The 21,592-nt window shown below is 38.1% G+C and overlaps 1 protein-coding gene across 1 annotated transcript in view; it reads left to right on the plus strand.

The window, feature by feature from the left end:
• Positions 1-15,301, plus strand: part of TBK1 (TANK binding kinase 1) — a 49,009-nt gene extending 33,708 nt beyond the window's left edge. Inside the window, exons 12-21 of the mRNA XM_023225089.3 lie at positions 1,583-1,684; positions 3,133-3,211; positions 8,651-8,772; positions 8,867-8,943; positions 9,529-9,568; positions 10,110-10,211; positions 10,321-10,417; positions 10,822-10,928; positions 11,146-11,217; positions 14,513-15,301. Of these exons, the coding sequence (XP_023080857.1) occupies positions 1,583-1,684; positions 3,133-3,211; positions 8,651-8,772; positions 8,867-8,943; positions 9,529-9,568; positions 10,110-10,211; positions 10,321-10,417; positions 10,822-10,928; positions 11,146-11,217; positions 14,513-14,564 (850 nt within the window). The 3' untranslated portion in view covers positions 14,565-15,301. The remainder of the gene's footprint in view (positions 1-1,582; positions 1,685-3,132; positions 3,212-8,650; positions 8,773-8,866; positions 8,944-9,528; positions 9,569-10,109; positions 10,212-10,320; positions 10,418-10,821; positions 10,929-11,145; positions 11,218-14,512) is intronic.
• The last annotated feature ends 6,291 nt before the right edge of the window (positions 15,302-21,592 follow it).

The following is a 21,592-nucleotide window of genomic DNA, read 5'->3' on the forward strand; positions in this document are numbered from 1 at the left end:
TTCCGCCTAAACAGCCCTGCCCTAGGCAACCACTAATATACTATTTGCCTGTTCCAGACATTTCATATAAATGAAATTATGCAATATGAATATATAATCTAACGAGCAATTTAAAAGTTAATGTTTAAAAACTAGACCACTTAATATAGTTATTCTAGATCAGAATAACTAATCATCTAGTTTAAATAGTTTCTTCCTGAAAGTGACTCTAAGAAATGTAAGATGGATATAATTTTTTCCTGTTTTATACGTTTCATGATTTATAAACGTCATCTTTCCATCTGAAAAAAATGGAAAATACATGATCTCTTTTGGGATTTATGTTTATTTCTATACATCATTCAAAGCTTTTGAATTTTGCACACACATCATGATGGCCTTGTGGCCTACAGATGCTAAGAACTTTGTTTTCTGCGCTGATGTCGCTATGTATGTGCCCTTGGACTGTAATGCTTTTGACAGTTTATGTATGCCTACCTCATACCCACCCCTTCTTGCAAAAATGTATATGAAGCATTTCATCACTCTTTTTAGGCTCCTTCTTTTTTTCTGTTAGCATTATATGAAACCCATAAATTTGTGTTTATATTTTTCACTGTGTTCACATACCTAAGTTCCTAAGCCTATGCCTTTTTGTTCCGCTAAGAATCTTCCTTGTTTTTACTGGTTTCTGGAAAAATCTCTATGTACTAACATTCATTTTCTCTCTTATCTACCGTCAGTCGCTGATTCATGAAGCTTTTATTCCTTTTACTTACTAGTTTAAAGTCCAATAAGTCATGAGAAAATGTTGGCAAACATTTTCTTTAAAGATTCAGTCTAATATTTTAGACTTTGTGGGCTGCGTATGGTCTCTTCTTTGTTTTTACAGTCTTTAAAAGTGTAATGTTAGCTCATGGGCCATATAAAAGCAGGCCTCAAGTCTTAGTTTGTTGATCCCTGATGTAGATCAAAAGCCCTTCAATTATATATTACTGTGTCATCCTTCTTCAGAGATCACATCATAAGTTGAGCATCCCTAATAAAAAAAATTCCCTAATAAAAAAGTCACAACTTTTTGCTCAAAGTTTATGCTCAAAGGAAATACTCATTGGAACATTTTGGATTCTCAGATTAGGGATGCTTAACCAGTATGTATATATACAAATATTCCAAAATCCAAAATCTGAAACACTTCTGGTCCCAAGAATTTCAAATAAGAGATATTCAACCTGTAATTGGTTTGAAGTATGAGTCAAACAGTAGTCTACTATGAGTAGTAAAAATTAATTCTGGTGGTATAAACTGTAATGCTCTACAAACTATTTGTGTAATTGTAGATTAGTTTTTACTTCTTAATGTAATATTAATACCTTAGGTTTCTAAACTGTTAACCTAAGTAGTAATGGTTTATGAAAATATGAGTTCCCTAGATAAATATAAGGGTTACAGAAATGCTTTTAATAATAGTGTCTCAAAAAGTGTGAATTGACTAATATCAAGAATATTGTTATAAAATGTTTTTGAACAGTAGTACTGCAGTATAATTAGTGAAAGATAAGAAAAAGTAACTCCTTACATAAAAAAAATTTTCTCTTTTTAGTGAATTAATTAAAGATGATTACAATGAAACTGTTCACAAAAAGTCAGAAGTTGTGATCACATTGGATTTCTGTATCAGAAACATTGAAAAAACTGTGAAAGTGTGAGTAGACTACTTCCTTACTAGTAGGGGTTAAATTATTAAATGTTCCATTTCTGTTTAATTATTTAGTTATTTGATTTAGTTATCCTTGGCACAATATGGCATGCTGTGCTAGGGTTTATATTAAAGATCAGCGGCTGGGCACGGTAGCTCATGCCTGTAATCCGAGCACTTTGGGAGGCCAAGGTGGATGGATCACGAGGTCAAGAGATCGAGCCCGTCCTGGCCAACACGGTGAAACCCTGTCTCTACTAAAAATACAAAAATTAGCTGGGTGTGATGGTGCACGCCTGTAGTCCCAGCTACTCGGGAGGCTGAGGCAGGAGAATCACTTGAACCCAGAAGGCAGAGGTTGCAGTGAGCTGAGATCGTGCCACCCCATTCCAGCCTGGTGACAGAACAAGACTCCATCTCAAAGAATAAAATAAAGATCAGCCTTAGATTAGTGATTACTTCATCATCACAAAGGCAAAAATGCCAGTTTTCTTGGTAAGAAATGAACACCATCTGTTAGTGGCATTTCCTCCCAGCCATTGGGTAGGGAAAGATAGTGGGAAAAACGTCTCATTTCTATCTTGTAAAACAGAAACTGTGAATAAGAAAATAGGAAACCTGTAATCAACAAAGGAAATAGGAGGAGTTATTCTAGAACAGCCTTTTAGTAGTATTTTTAGAAGTATAGGAATTACTTTTAGTTTATTCTTACTTGTGAATCTTATTCTTGAGAACGTGTTTTGAAAGAATGATATTTTTAACTGCCCTCTTTCTAGAATATACTATTTGTGAAGCAGAGGAAATACAATAAATGAAATCAATAATCACTATTGACCTTCATTAATTCTGAAATGTATTTTTACTATTATCGTGACATATGATTACTTGAAATTAATTGGTCTTTTCTGTTTTATCCATCCTTTGATCTGCAAATTTAAAATAGAAGAAGATAAAATTCCTTCTTCAGGCAGGCATCATGGTTTTGTTGTTGTTGTTGTTGTTGTTTTTTGAGACAGAGTCTCACTCTGTCATGTAGGCTGGAGTGCAGTCGCGCAATCTCTGCTCACTGAGCTCCTCCGCCTCCTGGGTTCAAGTGATTCTCCTGCCTCAGCCTCCCAAGTAGCTGGGACTATGGGCGCATGCCACCACGCCCGGCTAATTTTTTGTGTGTATTTTTAGTAGAGATGGGGTTTTACCACGTTAGCCAGGATGGTTTCCATCTCCTGACCTCGTGATCTTCCCACCTCCCAAGGTGCTGGGATTACAGACGTGAGCTACCACGCCTGGCCAGCATCAGGTTTTTTTTTTAACAATCTGCTGGCTTACAGACTTTGAATCAATTTTTTACTTTTAAATGGTTATGATGAAAGATCAAATTATTATTTATAAAGCATCTTTTTAAAACTGTGTATTGATTATACTCATTTAATTTTCTCTTTTGACTTTTCATATAGATATGAAAAGTTAATGAAGATCAACCTTGAAGCGGCAGAGTTAGGTGAAATTTCAGACATACACACCAAATTGTTGAGAGTAAGTATTTACAAAATTATGAAAATTGTAAGCTCATAACCTATTCCTTTGCTGGCACTATTAGATTTAAACATTCTTAGGTGCTAGGCATGGTAGTACACACCTATGGTTGCAGCTACTCAGGAGGCCGAGGCAGGAGGATCACTTGAACTGAGGCATTAAAGGCTGCCCCGAGTTATGATGGTGACACTGCACCCTAGCCTGGGCAACAGCACGAAATCTTGTCTGTAAAATAAATAATTTAAATAAATAAACTTATAGAGATGATGTTTCTCACTGCAGAGAAAGAATATTTTCCCATCTTTAGAAACTTCTTTACAATATGAAATACTCTTACTGCCTTGAAATTTTTTGTAACATATTCAAATGCCTGCTGTAATTTAAACCTCTCTCTCTGTCTCTCTCTCTCTCAGTGTTTAAATCCATAATGCTCTTGTGTTGTTGCTGTGACAGTTAAAGCAAGTTCATAAATGTAATTTCACATGCAGTTGAATGTAAAGTGCTTGAGCTTGTTTAGAAATAGATTTAAATTAGGCTGGGCACGGTGGCTTATGCCTGTAATTCCAGCACTTTGGGAAGCCAAGGCAGGTGGATCACCTGAGGTCAGGAGTTCGAGACCAGCCTGGCCAACATGGTGAAACCCTGTGTCATTAGCTGCGTGTGGTGGTGGACGCCTGTAATCCCAGCTGCTTGGGAGGCTGAGGCAGGAGAATCACTTGGACCCAGGAGGTGGAGGTTGCAGTGAGCCAAGATCACACCATTGCACTCCATCCTGTGTGACAAAAGCAAAACTCCCATCTCAAAAAAAAAAAAAAATTAAATTAGAAAATATTATCAGAGTTTTTTCTAAAATAAAAAGTTAAGGAAAGAAAGATTTGAGATCCTCAAGGCAGTAAGCAGTTCTATAACTAGAAAAAGAAATGAAGACAAGTCTCTACCCTGCTAAAAAATACAAAAGAATCTCAGGGAGTCTCCAAATCTCTTATTAAAATGTATTATAGAAGTGCACAGGTTTATATGTTAGTAATCAGTGAGAGCTGATTACTAATCCCAGACCTGCCCCATTTACCTGCCTACTCATGGTTGGCTACTTAAGCAAGGCCTTTTAATTCTTTGCATCCTTGGTTTCTTTTTCAGCAATTTCTTACCCTGCCCATCTTATGGGTTGTTGTACTAATTAAATGAGATAAATAAAAATACTGTACTCTTGGCTGGGTGTGGTGGCTCACACTGTAATCCCAGCACTTTGGGAGGCTGAGTTGGATCACTTGAGTCCAGGAATTCAAGACCAGCATGGGCAACATGACAAAACCCCATCTCTACAAAAAATACAAAAAAATTAGCCAGGCATGGTGGTGCACGCCTGTAGACCCAGCTACTTGGGAGGCTGAGATGGGAGGATCACTTGAGCCCAGGAGGCGAAGGTTACAGTGAGCCGAGATCATGCCACTTGCACTCCAGCCTGGGTGATAGAGCCAAGACTGTCTCAAAATAAATAAATAAGTAAATAAATGTATTGTAGTCTTGCAAGCTTTTAGTAGTTGAAGTATTCTTTCATAAGAATGGATGTTAAATTAAAAGTAAAAGGAACTTGATACAATGTCCTTTTCACTTTCCAGCTTAGGCTGATGTTTAGTTGTTTCTTTTCCTCAGTTTTAGATCTCAAACAGTGGTTTTCAAAATATGAGTAATGAACAACTAGTAGGTTATGAAGTTGAGTGCATTGTAATCAGCAATATATTTTTCAGTGGAACAGAAGAGAAAATGTCAGAATGCATCACATAAGGAAATCATTATTAATGAAACTTTGGATTCAGGTATATATACGCTTTAAATGTTACTGAGTTAAAACAGTGAGTTTCTTACTATGAGTTCTGGTCAAGAAAGTTTGAAAAACACAACTATAGAATAAAGTGATTAAAAGTCAGAAAGCACAAAATAGTCTTCCCCAGTATTTTGTCTGCATTTAAATATAGGCAGCCATATTGCTGTCAGTGTTTTATATTCTTTCTCTGTTTTCACCCTAGAACATGATTTACCTGCTCATAGGCCTAGTGGACATTTATTTCCAGGGCCAGCATCATTTGAGCACTTTAAATCAAAATTAATATATTTTCTTTTGGGGATCTCAAAATGTTTCTCATTTTTATGACATTCCTGTGAGATTGAGATTCCTTTTTTTAAAAAAAAAAAAAAAAAAAACAGAGTTTCCCTCTTGTTGCCCAGGCTAGAGTGCAATGGCACAATCTCGGCTCACCGCAGCCTCCACCTCCTGGGTTCAAGCGATTCTCCTGCCTCAGCCTCCCAAGTAGCTGGGATTACAGGCATGTGCCACCACACCCAGCTAATTTTGTATTTTTAGTAGAGACGGGGTTTCTCCATGTTGGTCAGGAACTCCCAACCTCAAGTGATCTGCCCGCCTTGGCCTCCCAAAGTGCTGGGATTACAGGCATGAGCCACCTTGCCTGACCAAAATTAAGATTTCTTATGAGAAAGCATAGATGACTAATAGCTTGAGGTAATGGAGTCTTATGACATCAGGACTTCTCACTTCAAAGCAACTACTTTTCCCTAGATTTCATTTTTTCTCTTTTTCTTTTTTTTTTTTTTTTTTTTTAGTAGAGACGAGGTTTCACCGTGGTCTCGATCTCCTGACTTTGTGATCTGCCCGCCTCGGCCTCCCAAAGTGCTGGGATTACAGGCGTGAGCCACCACGCCCGGCCTCTTTTTCTTTTTTTTTTGAGATGGAGTCTCGCTCTGTCGCCAGGCTGGAGTGCAATGGCATGATCTCGGCTCACTGCAAATTCTGCCTCCTGGGTTTGTGCCATTCTCCTGCCTCAGGCTCCTGTGCCTGGCTTCCTATTGGAGACCTTAAAGAAATTTTTCCCACACAAAAGTAAAATTTATAAGTAGAAAAAATACCACATATATTCTGCACCCAAAAAATGATTCTTAAAAGTTTTTATCCATTGCCCTGCAGCAGTGGTTCTCAGAGTGACTCCTGGGTCACAGGGCTCAGTGGTTCACACCTGTAATCCCAGAACTTTGGGAGGCTGAGGTGGGCGGATCACTTGAGGCCAGGAGTTTGAGACCAGCCTGGCCAACATGGTGAAACCCTGTCTCCACTAAAAATACAAAAATTAACCGGTGTAGTGGCAGACGCTTGTAATCCCAGCTACTGGGGAGGCTGAGGCAAGAGAATCACTTGAACCTGGGAGATGGAGGTTGCTGTGAGCCGAGATCATGCCACTGCACTCCAGCCTGGGCGACAGAGACCCTGTCTCAAAAAATAAAAAATAAGAAGAGTGGCTTCTGGGCCAGCAGCTTCAGCCTCACATGGGAACTTACTAGAAATGCACATTTTGGGACCCCACCTCGGATATGTTGAGTCAGCAACTCAGCTGGCAGAACCCAGCAAAGGCCCTTTTTAATAAGCCTTCCAGGTGATTCTTATGCTGCTAAAATTTGGGTAATCACTCTTTTCATTTTCTTGTATATGTATTATTAAATGATTGTTACTCTACAAACATATGGTTGTTATTTTTACTTTTTGTATAACATTATAGTGTAGGCATTTTCCAGGTTTTTTTGGTAACACCATTTTCTTAATGATACCATGTTGCAGCCAGTGGATTTATTACAGTCTTACTTATTATTCCTCTACTGTTGGTACTTTAGTTTGCTTTTCACTCTTCTATGTAATGCTGTAAGAAATGACTTTTTCCATAAACTGTTTTCCATATATTGGATGTATAAGTTAACACATTTTAAACAGTAATGTTAAAAAAGACACAAAGCATAAAAACCAAGATATATATTTGATCATATAAAAATTTAAGCCAGGCACAGTGGCTCATACCTATAATCCCAGCACTTTGGGAGGCCAAGGTAGGGGTAGACTGGTTGAGCTCAGGAGTTCAAGACCAGTCTAGGCAACACGGTGAAACCCCATCACTACCAAAAAAAAAAACAAAATAAAAATTCTCAAGGCGTGATGGCACGCACTTGTAGTCCCATCTACTCAGGAGGCTTAAGTTGAGAGGATAACTTGAACTCAGAAGGCAGAGGTTGCAGGGAGCTGAGATTACGTCACTGCACTCCAGCCTGGGTGACAGAATGAGACTCTGTTTCAAAAATAAAATAAAAATTTAAGATCTCTGTATGTTTAAAAAATGCTAGAACGCAAATAAGTTGGGAAAATGTGATAAAGGGTTTTTTATAAAAATATCTCATACACATTGATAAGGAAAATAGTCTGCAAAAAGTAGATGAGCAAAGAATGTTTAGAGACAATTTATAAATGAAGAAAATATATCTGGTGAAAACACTCTTGAAAAAAAATGCTCAAATCCAATAGCAAGAAAAAATTGCTTGTTAAAACAGTAAGATACTATTTTTGTCTTTCAGATTTTCTTTTTTTTTTTGAGGCAGAGTCTTGCTCTGTCGCCCGGACTGGAGTGCAATGGCCGGATCTCAGCTCACTGCAAGCTCCGCCTCCCGGGTTTACGCCATTCTCCTGCCTCAGCCTCCCGAGTAGCTGGGACTACAGGCGCCTGCCACCTCGCCCGGCTAGTTTTTGTATTTTTAGTAGAGACGGGGTTTCACCATGTTAGCCAGGATGGTCTCGATCTCCTGACCTCGTGATCCGCCCGTCTCGGCCTCCCAAAGTGCTGGGATTACAGGCTTGAGCCACCGCGTCCGGCCATCTTTCAGATTTTCAAGGCTTAAAAAATTATAATGCCAGTGCTGACAAGAGTGTGGTTTAAAGAGCACCCTTGTTTTTTGCTAGTGGCAATGTCAGCTGCTACTGACAACATTATTTGAAAGGCAATAGTGTGTATCAGGACCTTTAAAATATTTGGACTTATTTATCCTTTAAGCCTAACCTTCATCCTTTCTTCATAAATTTTAGAAATACTGTATGCATTTCTGTGTTAGGTAAGTGATAAATTTCCTAAGCTTAAAATGAACAGAATCTTAGGTGAGGTTTCTTTTCATTTTCTGTTTTTAAGAGGAGTTGCTTTGGTTTGGCCTCTTAAAACAAGAAGAGCACAAATCTTGCTACCTACACAGTTGATACTTGGGACTGTTCTAGTAGTTCTATTTAATTTTCACAACAGGGCTGTGAGATGGAGAATTAACCACTTTTTACGGATAAGGAAACAAGATTAGAAGTATTTTACATGTGGTTTTAGAAGGGTATTGAATGAAATGTTTTATAAGATGTACTAGTGCTGGTCTCATGTTTTATTATCATACTGTACCCCTGGTGGAAATCAATGTAAGGAACTCTTGTATTTAAAAATGGAAATAATTACTGTGCCTTTGAATTGAAGTAGTCTACAAAAGAAATGTGGTCCACACTTTAGACTTTGTTGGTACTGTGATAATCATTTCTGGCTTTTGGCAACCTGGATCTGAACCTTTGGTTTTATTTAGCTTTCCAGTTCTCAGGGAACAATAGAAACCAGTCTTCAGGATATTGACAGCAGATTATCTCCAGGTGGATCGCTGGCAGATGCATGGGCACATCAAGAAGGCACTCATCCAAAAGATAGAAAGTAGGTTATAGCTTTGTGCGTAGTTTCTGCTCTTATTAATGTCCTTTTTCACATTGACTCAGTTAATTTATTTGAGTTTTTCTTCCTTAAATAGTGTGGAAAAACTACAAGTCCTGTTAAATTGCATGACAGAGATTTACTATCAGTTCAAAAAAGACAAAGCAGAACGTAGTAAGTAAAATTTGCTGTTTGTTAATTTAATAAATCCTTCTTAGTAATTAGTTATAATTCAGTTAAATTAATTTGGCATATCTGTAAGGGTGGCTTCTTAAGCTGTTTGTTTCGGAGATGTGATTCTGTCAGGAAAAAGGTTGATTGTGTTAAAAAAAAAAAAACTATCCTTAAAATCAACCTTTTGGATACTTTAAATCAGGGTCATGAACTCCAGAACCTCTAAAGGCCAGGCAGGTAACAAAGGAATGAGATTGGCCAGTGGGGACTTATCTACAGGGGAGAGCCACTACTCAGATTCACCAAAGGTATTGCCCAGTCTTCCCATTTCTCAGAAAAAGCTAGAAATACAGAATTTGTTAGAAATATCTTGATTTTTAAATGTTAACAGTTAATTGCTTTTTACATTGTTATTTACAGACCAAATAAAAGCATCTGTGGGCCATTAGAAGCCCATGAGCCACAAATCTATGACATCTGCTTCAAACTCTTAGCCTTTTTGAAGCAGTGATCTCGAAAGAAAATATGTTGTGTATAATGATATGATTCTACATTAACAACAGTAATATATGTTCCTATTTCTAGGACTAGCTTATAATGAAGAACAAATCCACAAATTTGATAAGTAAGTATCCAGATTATGTTTAATAATTAGTTATTTTTGGTGCTATTTTGGTTATCTTTATTAGGATTCTTCTTAAAGTTGAAATTAATTACAATTAAAAGTGCATTTTAATCTTGATTTTACAGGATTGTTACAATATGTACACATTTTTGAGGTTCACACATCTGCTCCCTAATTGGGAAGTTACCATGATGGGAGAAGGAGAGGGGAGAAAGATTACTGTTCCAGTCAGTCACCTTCTGCCTCATGTGCTCTGATTACAGAAGGACAGATAATAGAGCACAGGCGAGGGCAGACTTAACCACCATCTTAACTTTAACCTCATTCAATAGGCATTTTTTTTTACATCCATTTTGAACCTTCTCTTTATCTTCTTGCTGCTATAATGTCTTAGGAACGTTTACTTTCTACTGTAGATACTCTAAAGCCACAACAATCATTATAAGAAAAAGATACATTTCATATATTTGAAAATTTATAAATATCGAAAGTAGAAACAGTGACATTGGTTTAAGCCTCTTGGATTATTTCTAAATTACAGGCAAAAACTGTATTACCATGCAACCAAAGCTATGACGCACTTTACAGATGAATGTGTTAAAAAGTACGAGGCATTTTTGAGTAAGTCAGAAGAATGGATGAGGTGAGGAAACTTTTGGAATAATTAGTGGTTGACTGCACAATATAAATGTACATTTGAAGTAAGAATGTTTCACTAGACTGCATATCAGTTGATTCTTCTTGGTTTTCAGAAAGATGCTTCATCTTAGGAAACAGTTATTATCTCTGACTAATCAGTGTTTTGATATTGAAGAAGAAGTATCAAAATATCAAGACTATACTAATGAGGTAGGTACAGCTATCAAAAGAAAAAAAGCTTTTTTCTCATTAGGAAAAATTAAAATTCTTCTCAGTTTATGACTGATAGTGATTGACAGGGAAGAAATGGGATATAATGTGCCTACATTCAGTTCTACCCACCAATTTTTAATATGTATTTTGAGCCAAGTTTTAAGAATGTGGATGTTTTACAGCGAAAAACAGCTGATAAACCATCCTTTTATCAACTATAAGAAAAGTTTCTTTCTTAAAAGGGTGTTGATTTAAGTATTGTATCATTGATAGTTTTGAAATCAAAATTTAAAGTTTTTATAAAGGACTTATTAAAAGCTGTAACACTTGATGTCAGATCTGTAGTAAGTACTTTTGTTCTGTGATTAATGTGGGGTTTTTTTCTTTTTTGGATGTTTTAGTTACAAGAAACTCTGCCTCAGAAAATGTTTGCTGCTTCCAGTGGAATCAAACATACCATGACCCCAATTTATCCAAGTTCTAACACATTAGTAGAAATGACTCTTGGGTAAGAAACTCATCATTTGGAAACTGTAGTGTTTCCATTTGCTTTCATTGCAGTTTGTGCTCTTGCTCTTACATTTTGAAATTTTTTATGTTTGTTGTAATACAATGTTTAATCAAGTTATTTATTGACTAGTTAAATTTAGAAAACTGAAACATAAACATCATTCTAAAACATTTGCATACTTTTTTGAGCAAAAGTGCTTGTTTATTTTATATAGTATGAAGAAATTAAAGGAAGAGATGGAAGGGGTGGTTAAAGAACTTGCTGAAAATAACCACATTTTAGAAAGGTGAGTAATACAAAAATAATTATTGTGATTTTCTTTGCAATTGAGTTCATACACATCTGTACTTATATCTTCCCTGTGTCAATAGATTCAGCAGTGGTAAAGGGTCGGAAAGTCAGAACTCAGGTTTTTCTCTCTATGATTGCGTATTTGTGATGCCTTTTAACGGTTGATTAGTTCCATTTTATAGAAGCACTGGTTAATCGAATTACTTATTTGAATTGTAAAGATCAAACTCTATTTACATTATTTTTATAACTGAATTCATTGGAATCATAATTTTCAATTTGGTGAGTCAGAGTTGCTTGTTAAGATACCAGAACTCTGGTGCTGAGTAGCTTACAGAGTCCGCTGCACACCTCCTTGCAGGTGAAAGCCATAGGTAAATGCAGTACTTTGAGGAGCTAGGTGTCTGCTTATTATCTGCAAAATCCTAATAGATAAGGCCGAAAGAGATTTGAAAACCTGAAGAGGCAATAAAGCAATTTTTGGATGACTGTTTTCCTTATCCTGATTCCTCAGAGAAATTAAGTCATATTTGACTCTTTAATAGAACCCTTCCTTTTTCAAGCCTTTAGGTGCTCCTCTATGGGTTCTCAAACCCTTGTAATGCTAATAAAAATATTTCACATTTGGCCGGGCACGGTGGTTCACACCTGTAATCCTAGCACTTTGGGAAGCCGAGGCAGGCAGATTGCCTGAGCTCAGGGGTTCAAAACCAGCCTAGGCAACATGGCAAAATGCTGTCTCTACCAAAAATACAAAAATTAGCCGGGCATGGTGGTGCACACCTGTAATCCCAGCTACTGGGGAGGCTGAGGCACGAGGAATCGTGTGAATCTGGGAGGTGGAGGTTACAGTGAGCCAAGATCATGCCACTGCACTCCAGCCTGGGTTGACAGAGCGAGACTCTGTCTCAAAAAAAAAAAAAAAAAAAAGGAGATGGAATTTTTGGGTCAGAGAGTATGCCAATTTAAATTGTGTTGGGTTTTACTAATTTGGTTGTTTTTTTTTTTTTTTTCTTCCTGAGACAGAGTTTCTCTGTTGCCCAGCCTGGAGTCCAATGGTACAATCTCAGCTCACTTAACCTCCACCTCACAGGTTCAAGTGATTCTCCTGCCTCAGCCTCCCAAGTAGCTGGGATTACAGGCACCCACCACCACACCCAGCTACTTTTTTGTATTTTTAGTGGAGATGGGGTTTCACCATGTTGGCCATGCTGGTCTTGAACTCCTGACCTCAGGTGATCCACCCACCTCAGTCTACCAAAGTGCTGGGATTACAGGCATGAGCCACCGCACCCGGTCAATTTTGTTCTTTAAAAGGGTGTTTGTTATAGTCCTAAACAAACAAAACTTACGCATTTGGCAACATTGAATGTATAATGTCTTTTAAACGTTTGCCAATTTGTTTAGTAAAAACTGAGATCTTATTTTAATTTATATTTCTGTGGTTTATAGTGCTGTCAAACATCGTTTAATATGTTTGTTCAATTTCCATTTTTGGGGGGAGTTACTCGTTTTTAAAAATATTTTTCTTGTTTATAGTAATTATCCAACTTTTTTATAGTATCCAATTTACAGTTTCTTCACAGCTTTAGCTAAATCCTTTCAGGCTTAAAGATCACCAAGTAGAAGAGACTATAAAGATGTGCTTTTGTTTTTTTTTTTTTGAGACAGAGTCTCACTGTGTCGCCAGGCTGGAGTGCAGCGGTGCGATCTTGACTCACTGTAACCTCTGCCTCCCGAGTTCAAGCGATTCTCCTGCCTCAACCTCCCAAGTAGCTGGGACTACAGGCGCACGCCATCATGCCCAGCTGATTTTTGTATTTTTAGTAGAGACAGGGTTTCACCATGTTGGCCAGGATGGTCTCGATCTCTTGACCTCGTGATCCACCTGCCTCGGCCTCCCTAAGTGCTGGGACTACAGGTGTGAGCCACCATGCCCGGCCAAAGATGTGCTTGTAACAAACTTATATTTAACCACTTATTCCTTGAGGAATAAAATCCCAACTTCCTAAACCACATTTAGTAAGTCAATTCCTCCTATGTTTTATTTGCAGATTTTTTGACAATATATGGGTGATATAACATGGCATAATCTTAACTTAAATGTTAAGTGCCAGAACTAGTAATGGAAGCCAGATTTTGTTCAGAGTATTACACTACTCTGTCTCCATGTGGATAACCCACTATCACTGCAAATTTTTTTTTGAATCTAAAATCATCTGTCCTAACTCAATTTTCCCTCTACTCTCCTTAATCCTGTTTGAAGGTACCACCTTTCTCCTATTCCCTTAAACATAAATTATTTTAGACACTTAATCTTCTTTATTCCCTCTCAACAAGTTTGGCTCCCATATTTCCCCTTGTCACCCTCATTCAGATTTCCTTTCCCTTTCATATGTGGTGTATGGTAATAACCAACCTATTTTTTTCTTAACCCCAAGCTCTTCCCATCTGTCTTGGGTATTACAGCCAAAATCATCTTTCAGAATACTGATGTAATCATACGACTTATTTGGCTCAAAAGTTTCTAAACTCCTGTTACCTAAAAAGTCAAGTCTAAATTTATACTCCATTCAAAGAGTATAATAGTCTGGTCCCAGCCTGTTCACCCAACTTTACTTCCCACTGCTCCCCAAGATAGCATTGTGTTCTCTAGCAAGGTATCATTTCTCAACTTCCGTTGGGTATGTCACACTCCCAACTCAGAAACCTTTTTTTTTTTTTTTTTTTTTTTTTTGAGACAAAGTCTCACTCTCTTACCCAGGCTAGAGTGTGGTGGCGTGATCCCAGCTCACTGCAACCTCTGCCTCCTGGGTTCAAGCAATTCTCCTGCCTCAGCCTCCTGAGTAACTGGGACTATAGGCACGTGCCACCACACCCAGCTAATTTTTGTATTTTTAGTAGAGAAGGAGTTTTGCCATATAGGCCAGGCTGGTCTCAAACTCGTGACCTCAAGTGATCCTCCTGCCTCGGCCTCCCAAAGTGCTGGGATTGCAGGCATGAGCCACCGCGCCCTGCCCCAACTCTATCTTAGTTTATAAATCCCACCCCACCAGAAAGAAATTATCCAGTTCTTACTAACAGTTTCTTAATTACATCATTACGTCGATTTTTCATGTATTTATGATAATACCATGCTGTTCCAGTAAGAAATAGAACAAATGGTAGTTGCTTAAACTCTTTAAAAATAAATAGCTATTTATTCCTCTGAAAAGTATTTTAAGGTTGGGGGCCTTTATACATAAATTCAACTTTTGAGATTACCTTTTTTCTTTTTGTATGTGTTTTAGGTTTGGCTCTTTAACCATGGATGGTGGCCTTCGCAACGTTGACTGTCTTTAGCTTTCTAATAGAAGTTTGAGAAAAGTTTCTGTTTGCACAAGAAAATAACGCTTGGGCATTAAATGAATGCCTTTATAGATAGTCACTTGTTTCTACAATTCAGTATTTGATGTGGTCATGTAAATATGTACAATATTGTAAATACATAAAAAATATATAAATTTTTGGCTGCTGTGAAGATGTAATTTTATCTTTTAACATTTATAATTATATGAGGAAATTTGACCTCAGTGAGCACGAGAAGAAAGCCATGACCGACCAATGTGTTGACATACTGATCCTCTACTCTGAGTGGGGCTAAATAAGGCATTTTCTCTGACTGCCTACTGGAAATATTTTTAAGTGGAACCAAAATAGGCATCCTTACAAATCAGGAAGACTGAGTTGACACGTTTGTAAATGGTAGCACGGTGGCTACTGTGAGTGGGGAGCAGAACCGCACCACTGTTATACTGGGATAACAATTTTTTTGAGAAGGATAAAGTGGCATTATTTTATTTTACAAGGTGCCCAGATCCCAGTTATCCTTGTATCCATGTAATTTCAGATGAATTATTAAGCAGACATTTTAAAGCGAATTCATTATTAAAAACTTCTCATTTTTTTCCTTTGGCCATAAATGTATAATTGTCATTAAAATTCTAAGGTCATTTCAACTGTTTTAAGCTGTATATTTCTTTACTTTAATTCTGCTTACTATTTCATGAAAAAAATAAATTTCTCAATTTTACTGTAAAGAGTTCATGTGTTTCTATGTATTCAGTTTGTGAAGCAAAAGTTATCTTTTGAAAGTAACAATATAGATGGTAATCATAAACTACTCTCAGAATATTGGATATAGGGACAATTTTGTATCTCTTCTAAACCCACTAATTCTCAATTTAGTATAGAAGTTCTTTCATATACTTAGGGTATACAAATTGAAAAGAAACATTTTCTTTTTTTTTTTTTTTTGAGACAAGTCTCGCTCTGTAGCTCAGGCTGGAGTACAGTGGTGTGATCTCTGCTCACTGCAACCTCGGCCTCCGAGGTTCAAGCAATTCTCCTGCCTCAGCCTGCCAGGTATTTAGGATTACATGCCAGGTAGCTAGGATTACAACCACCACGCCTGGCTAATTTTTGTATTATTAGTAGAGATGAGGTATCACCATGTTGGTCAGGCTGGTCTCAAATTCCTGGCCTCAAGTAATCCGCCCGCCTCAGCCTCCCAAAGTGCTGAGATTAGAGCTATGAGTCACCACGCCCAGCCAAAAAGGAATGTTTTCTCTGAAAAATCTACCCAGAGTCCTAGACCAAGGGATTGTGCTTAGCAAGAAAGTATTTCATCATTTCATCCAACAGGACTTTTCTTTCTTTTGGTTTTGGTTTCTGGCTTTTCAGACTGGTGAAGTGTGATTACATACAGCCTGCGTATCATAAAAAGAACATATCCTAAAGAAAAATAAATTTGTGTACCAAGAACATCAGTAACCCTCAGTTTTAAGAAATGAGAAGATTAGAATTTTATGTGAGATTATAATGCATTATTGTAGTGGAGAATTTTAGGCATCATATGTACACATAACAAATAAATGCAAGGGTGAATGCCTTTATTTAAATAATACAGTTATTCACTGTCAGTTACCTGTTTAGTTTGAGAGTGTGTGGGGCAAGGAAGTATTTAATCCCGCTTTAATTTTCCACTTGACCATCTAATATGGGTGTCTTGTATAGTTTAAAAGCTTACATCACTGAATATTAGGTAAAATTTTACTCAAATTATGTGATTATTTGATATATTTGCCAATTTAGTTTTTATTTCAGCACCTCTAGCACAGAACACCAATAAACAGAACCTTTATGTGGAGATTGTATTTTTATTAATAGTATTGATAGGACTATATCTATTCCACAGTAGTATTTTTGAAGTTTGACTCTTATTCCCCCATTACAGTGACATGGAAGAGAAGCATTCTTGCTTTCAGTATTTTACCCTCAAAAATGCATCCTCATTCAAAACATTTATTTTTCAAAACATTTTAAATAAATAAATGCATGGTGATACCAGTCTGCTAATTTTCAGTGACTATTTAAATGAAATTAGCTTTAAAATAAGTTGTATCTTCACTTTAGTAGCCCTTTTTAAATATTATATTTTGAAAAGATAGCAATTAATGGTATAAAAATAGTATATATAACAAATAGCAGACGGGTGTGATGGCTCATGCCTGTAATCTCAGCACTTTGGGAGGCTGAGGCAGGGATATCACTTGAGATCAGGAATTCTATACCAGCCTGGGCAACATAGCAAGAGCCCTGTCTCTACAAAAAAAAAACAACAAAATGTTAATTAGCCAGGCATGCTGGTATGTGCCACAGTCCCAGCTACTCAGAGGCTGAACTGTGAAGACTGCTTGAGTCGAGGAGTTCAAGGTTACAGCAAGCTATGATTGCCAGCCTGGGTGGCAGAGAGAGACCCTGTCTCAAAAAATTAAAATAGAAGAGTTAGTAGTTAGAACTCTTAGCGTAAAACAAGTTAAAGTACGGACAGCGGAAAAAATAAAAGTGAAATAAGTGAACATAAAGTATATGAAAAGAAGGGATAGCTTTGGCCAGGTGTGGTGGCTCACGCCTGTAATCCCAACACTTTGGGAGGCCAAGGCGGGCAGATTGCCTGAGGTCAGGAGTTCGAGACTAGGCTGGCCAACATGGTGAAACCCTGTTTCTACTAAAAATAAAAAAATTAGCTGGGCATGGTGGCAGGTGTCTGTAATCCCAGCTATTCGGGAGGCTGAGGCAAGAGAAACGCTTGGACCTGGGAGGCGGAGGTTGGAGTGAGCCAAGATTGCGCCACTGCATTCCAACCTGGGCAACAAGAGTGAGACTTCGTCTCAAAAAAAAAAAGCTTCAAGTAAATAAACAGGAACGTAAGGTTAGGAAAGAAATGGGAAAAATAATCCCATTAAGTCTCCTAAAATTTGAGCTGCTGGCCAGGTGCGGTGGCTCATGCCTGTAATCTCAGCACTTTGGGAGGCTGAGGCAGGCCAATCACCTGAGATCAGGAGTTCGAGACCAGCCTGACCAACATGGTGAAACACCGTCTCTACTAAAAATAAAAAATTAGGCTGAGCATGGTGGCTCACGCCTGTAATCCCAGCACTTTGGGAGGCTGAGGCGGGTGGATCACGAGGTCAACAGATCAAGACCATCCTGGCCAACATGGTGAAACCCCGTCTCTACTAAAAATACAAAAAATAGCCAGGTGTGGTGGCATGTGCCTGTAGTCCCAGCTACTTGGGAGGCTGAGGCAGGAGAATTGCTTGAACCTGGGAGGCAGAGTTGCAGTGAGCTGAGATTGTGCCACCTGCACTCTAGCCTGGCAACACAACAAGACTCCATCTCAAAAAAATAAATAAATAAAAATAATTAGCTGGGTGTAGTGGCATGCACCTGTAGTCCCAGCTACTCAGGAGGCTCAGGCAGGAGAATCACTTGAACCCGGGAGGTGGAGGTTGCAGTGAGCTGAGATTGCACCACTACACTCCAGTCTGAGCAACAGAGTGAGACGCCATCTCAAAAAAAAAAAAAAAATCCAGCTGCCATTATTTTGGAGGTTACCAAATTACTGGCTTATAGACCTGATTATACCATGTCAAAAAGAAATGCTTCTTAGATATTAAAAAAATCAACATTTCTTTACAAATGGTAGTGTCTTTATCAATAAATTATCCAGAAAAAAATTACAATAATCCTGAACTTTTTATGGTTGTTTTGGTTTAGATTGTTTTTATTTCTTTGGTTTTTGTTTTTACAATAGTGTTTACCTTTTGTGGTGATCTGTGTTAAAAGTAAGAGATAGATTGTTTAGAATTAAGAAAGGAACTATCAGTAGGAATAAGCACTCTCAACTGAAATGTCAACAATTTATTCCCTTTTCAGAATTACAGCCACCACCAGGGCTAGTCTTTTTTTTTTTTTTTTTTTTTGAGTTGGAATTTCACTCTTGTTGCCCAGGCTGGAGTGCAATGGCGCAGTCTCGGTTCACTGCCACCTCCGCCTCCCGGGTTCAAGTGATTCTCCTGCCTCAGCCTCCCAAATAACTGAGATTACAGGTGCCCAGCACCATGCCTGGCCAATTTTTGTATTTGTATTAGAGATGGGGTTTCACCATGTTGGTCAGGCTTGTCTCAAACTCCTGACCTCAGGTTATCTGCCTGCCTCAGCCTCCCAAAGTGCTGGGATTACAGGTGTAAGCCACCACACCTGGCCAAGAGCTAGTCTTTTGTTTCTAATTTCACCTCACTCAGATGTGTTTTATACATTGTGCTTTGTCTTTGAGGAAGTGCTGCAGAAAATTTACAATCACTCAAATTTTTGAAACTGGTAAGTGCTGGGGCAGACACAGTTGAAGGGAAAAACATTTAAAGCAATCTTAACAGTACTGTTTTAGCTGGATTCTCCACCCCACATCCCACTTTTAAGAAGACCTGAAAAACTCTTACACTGTTGTTTTAGTTGGACTTGCTCCCCACTTGTCACTTATAAGAAGAATCAAAGTCCAAATTCTTAAGAAATACTGAAAGTGGAATAGAAAACAAAAACATCTGATCTGGAAATAAAAACTGGCAATATAATAATAATATCCCTTGTTTCTCTTTAGAGAGTAAATCAGCTCCAAAAATTTGTTGTGGCATATAAAAAGCAAGCATCAGGCTGTTTAAGCGACTTAGCTCCTAAATGAATATATGAATAAGTTTATTTCTTTTGACATAAACAGAAGGCACAAGGACCAACTGTTAGACATAGTCTCAGGAGTGATGATGGGAACCTCAGTATGAGCTGCGTGGTAAACAACTAGGCATTGATGTCTGCTGAAATGCTGAAAGGGATTCAATAATGTTAGAAGTTCTAGAGAATTGTTCAATAAATGGTTAAAGATCAAAATAGGACCCTGGGGGAAAATGTTCTTTTGCACTTTTTTTTTTTTTTTTTTTTTTTAAGATACAGTCTTGCTCTGTCACCCAGGCTGGAGTGCAGTGGTGCAATCATAGCTCGCTACAGCTTCATCTGGGTTCTAGCAGTCCTCCCACCTCAGCCTCCTGAGTAGCTGGGACTATAGGTACATGCCACCACACCCAGCTTTTTTGTTTTTTTGTTTGTTTGTTTGTTTTTGTAGAGACAGCACTTTGTTGCCTAGGCTGGTCTTGAGCTGCTGGACTCAAGCAATCCTCCCATCTCAGCCTCCTAAAGTGCTGGGATTACAGGTGTGAGCCCCTGTGCCTGGCACTTTTACACATTTTTTGACTCATAAGAACTAATTTTTTTTTCTGGGATAAATTCCTGCCAGAGTTTAAAATAAGATTCTTTTTTCCAGTAAAAATGCACAAAACAAATGGGATCAAGGCTATGGCTTTAGGAGATTGCTTGCCCATCACCACTAAGTCCTGCAACTTACCACTGACAATTCTGTTGGAAGTTGAGTTAGTTAATACTGTTTTTTTTTTTCACTCCTCTGTGAAAATAATTGTGTTTTTATGAACGAGGTCAGGAGGTCCATGCTTGAAAATTACCAAGTGTTGCATTAGATTAGAGCTTCTTTTAAGAAAGCTTAAAACTCTTTCTTTAGAAAGAACATCTATTAATACAGTTTCTAGTTATGAGGGCCAAGGCCTAAAGGACAAGCCAAAAGAATGACAGAGGAAGGGGATTTAGGGCTAACAGGTGGTCCCCAGACATATTGGCTGAAAGGCAGTTCACAGCTAAAGTGTCATATGTGGGTGTTACTATGCTCCTCATCCATGCTCTCTGTAGCGAGTTGTTCTGGAACACTCCTGGTTCTCGCTATGGCCATAAGAAGTGACTTTCATGAGACCTTCAGAAGAATAGCCCGGCTCTTTTACTGGTTCCCCAAATCACTGACCTGCTCAAAGAATCGGAAATCCAAGCTGCTCTGGAGCCAAGGTGGGGGTAAGTTACCTCAGGCTAATGCCTTATTTCAAATCCATTTTTTTCTGTTACATTTTTAAATGGAGCCTCCCTCTAGTGGGCAGGGAGGAGTGGGAAAGAAAAGTCTTGAAGCCTTTAAAAGGTATTTTTCCACTTGGTCATCTGGAGGGAAAATTGAGAGAAAATAAAGTTAAGCATTTTGAGGCTGCAGTATTAGAAACCATGAACACTGTTACAATCCAATTGTATGCTTTTTAGGCATTTTGATTCCGAAAAGTTGACTAGAGAGAGATGGAGAATGTTTCGTATTTAAAAACAACAAAAACAGCTCTTATTCTCAGGGACTCTTAACTTGTCCTAGTACTAAAACATTTTAGAATAAACAGAACATAAAAAATAAGTCACAATGAGTTCCCTTCCTTTTCATAGGAAACTAAAAAGGTCAGTGGGCCTTAAATCTCTTTTATTTGCGTCAGTTTATGCATCACATTTTAGTCAGGTATTTATTGATGTGAGAATTTAAAGCACCTTATATTTGCTACCACATAAAGCCCTGCCTTTTCCGTCCAGTCCTGCCTGACTGGAATATGCAAGGGTCAGAGGAGAGGGGGTTAAATGGAGTAGATGACCCCTCCAAGTCTGGTATCTGCAGGAGCCCAGCTTTTGCCTTCATACTCTGCAGCACTGGTTGTACTACTTACACTACTTAAGCCAATTCTCTCATTTCATAATGTTTCATCTTGCAACTGAATCAAAATTCTAATTATGTTTCTTTCACACCTATGTAGCTCAGCATTTTATGTAAGTGCTTAACAATTACATCAGTTGTATTATGTGTTTGATACATTATCACACATAATCTGATGATGTGCCAGATTATCCAGTGCCAGACCCTCCTTTAAAAACAGAAGTGAAGACTGGGCCCCATGGCTCATGCCTATAATCTCAGCACTTTGGGAGGCCAAGGCGGGTATATTACCTGAGGTGAGGAGTTCAAGACCAGCCTGGCCAACATGGTGAAAACCAGTCTGTACTAAAAATACAAAAAAATTAGCTGGGCATGGTGGCTGGTGCCTGTAATCCCAGCTACTCAGGAGACTGAG

Source organism: Piliocolobus tephrosceles, chromosome 10 (assembly GCF_002776525.5).
Source record: "Piliocolobus tephrosceles isolate RC106 chromosome 10, ASM277652v3, whole genome shotgun sequence".
NCBI lineage: Eukaryota > Metazoa > Chordata > Mammalia > Primates > Cercopithecidae > Piliocolobus > Piliocolobus tephrosceles.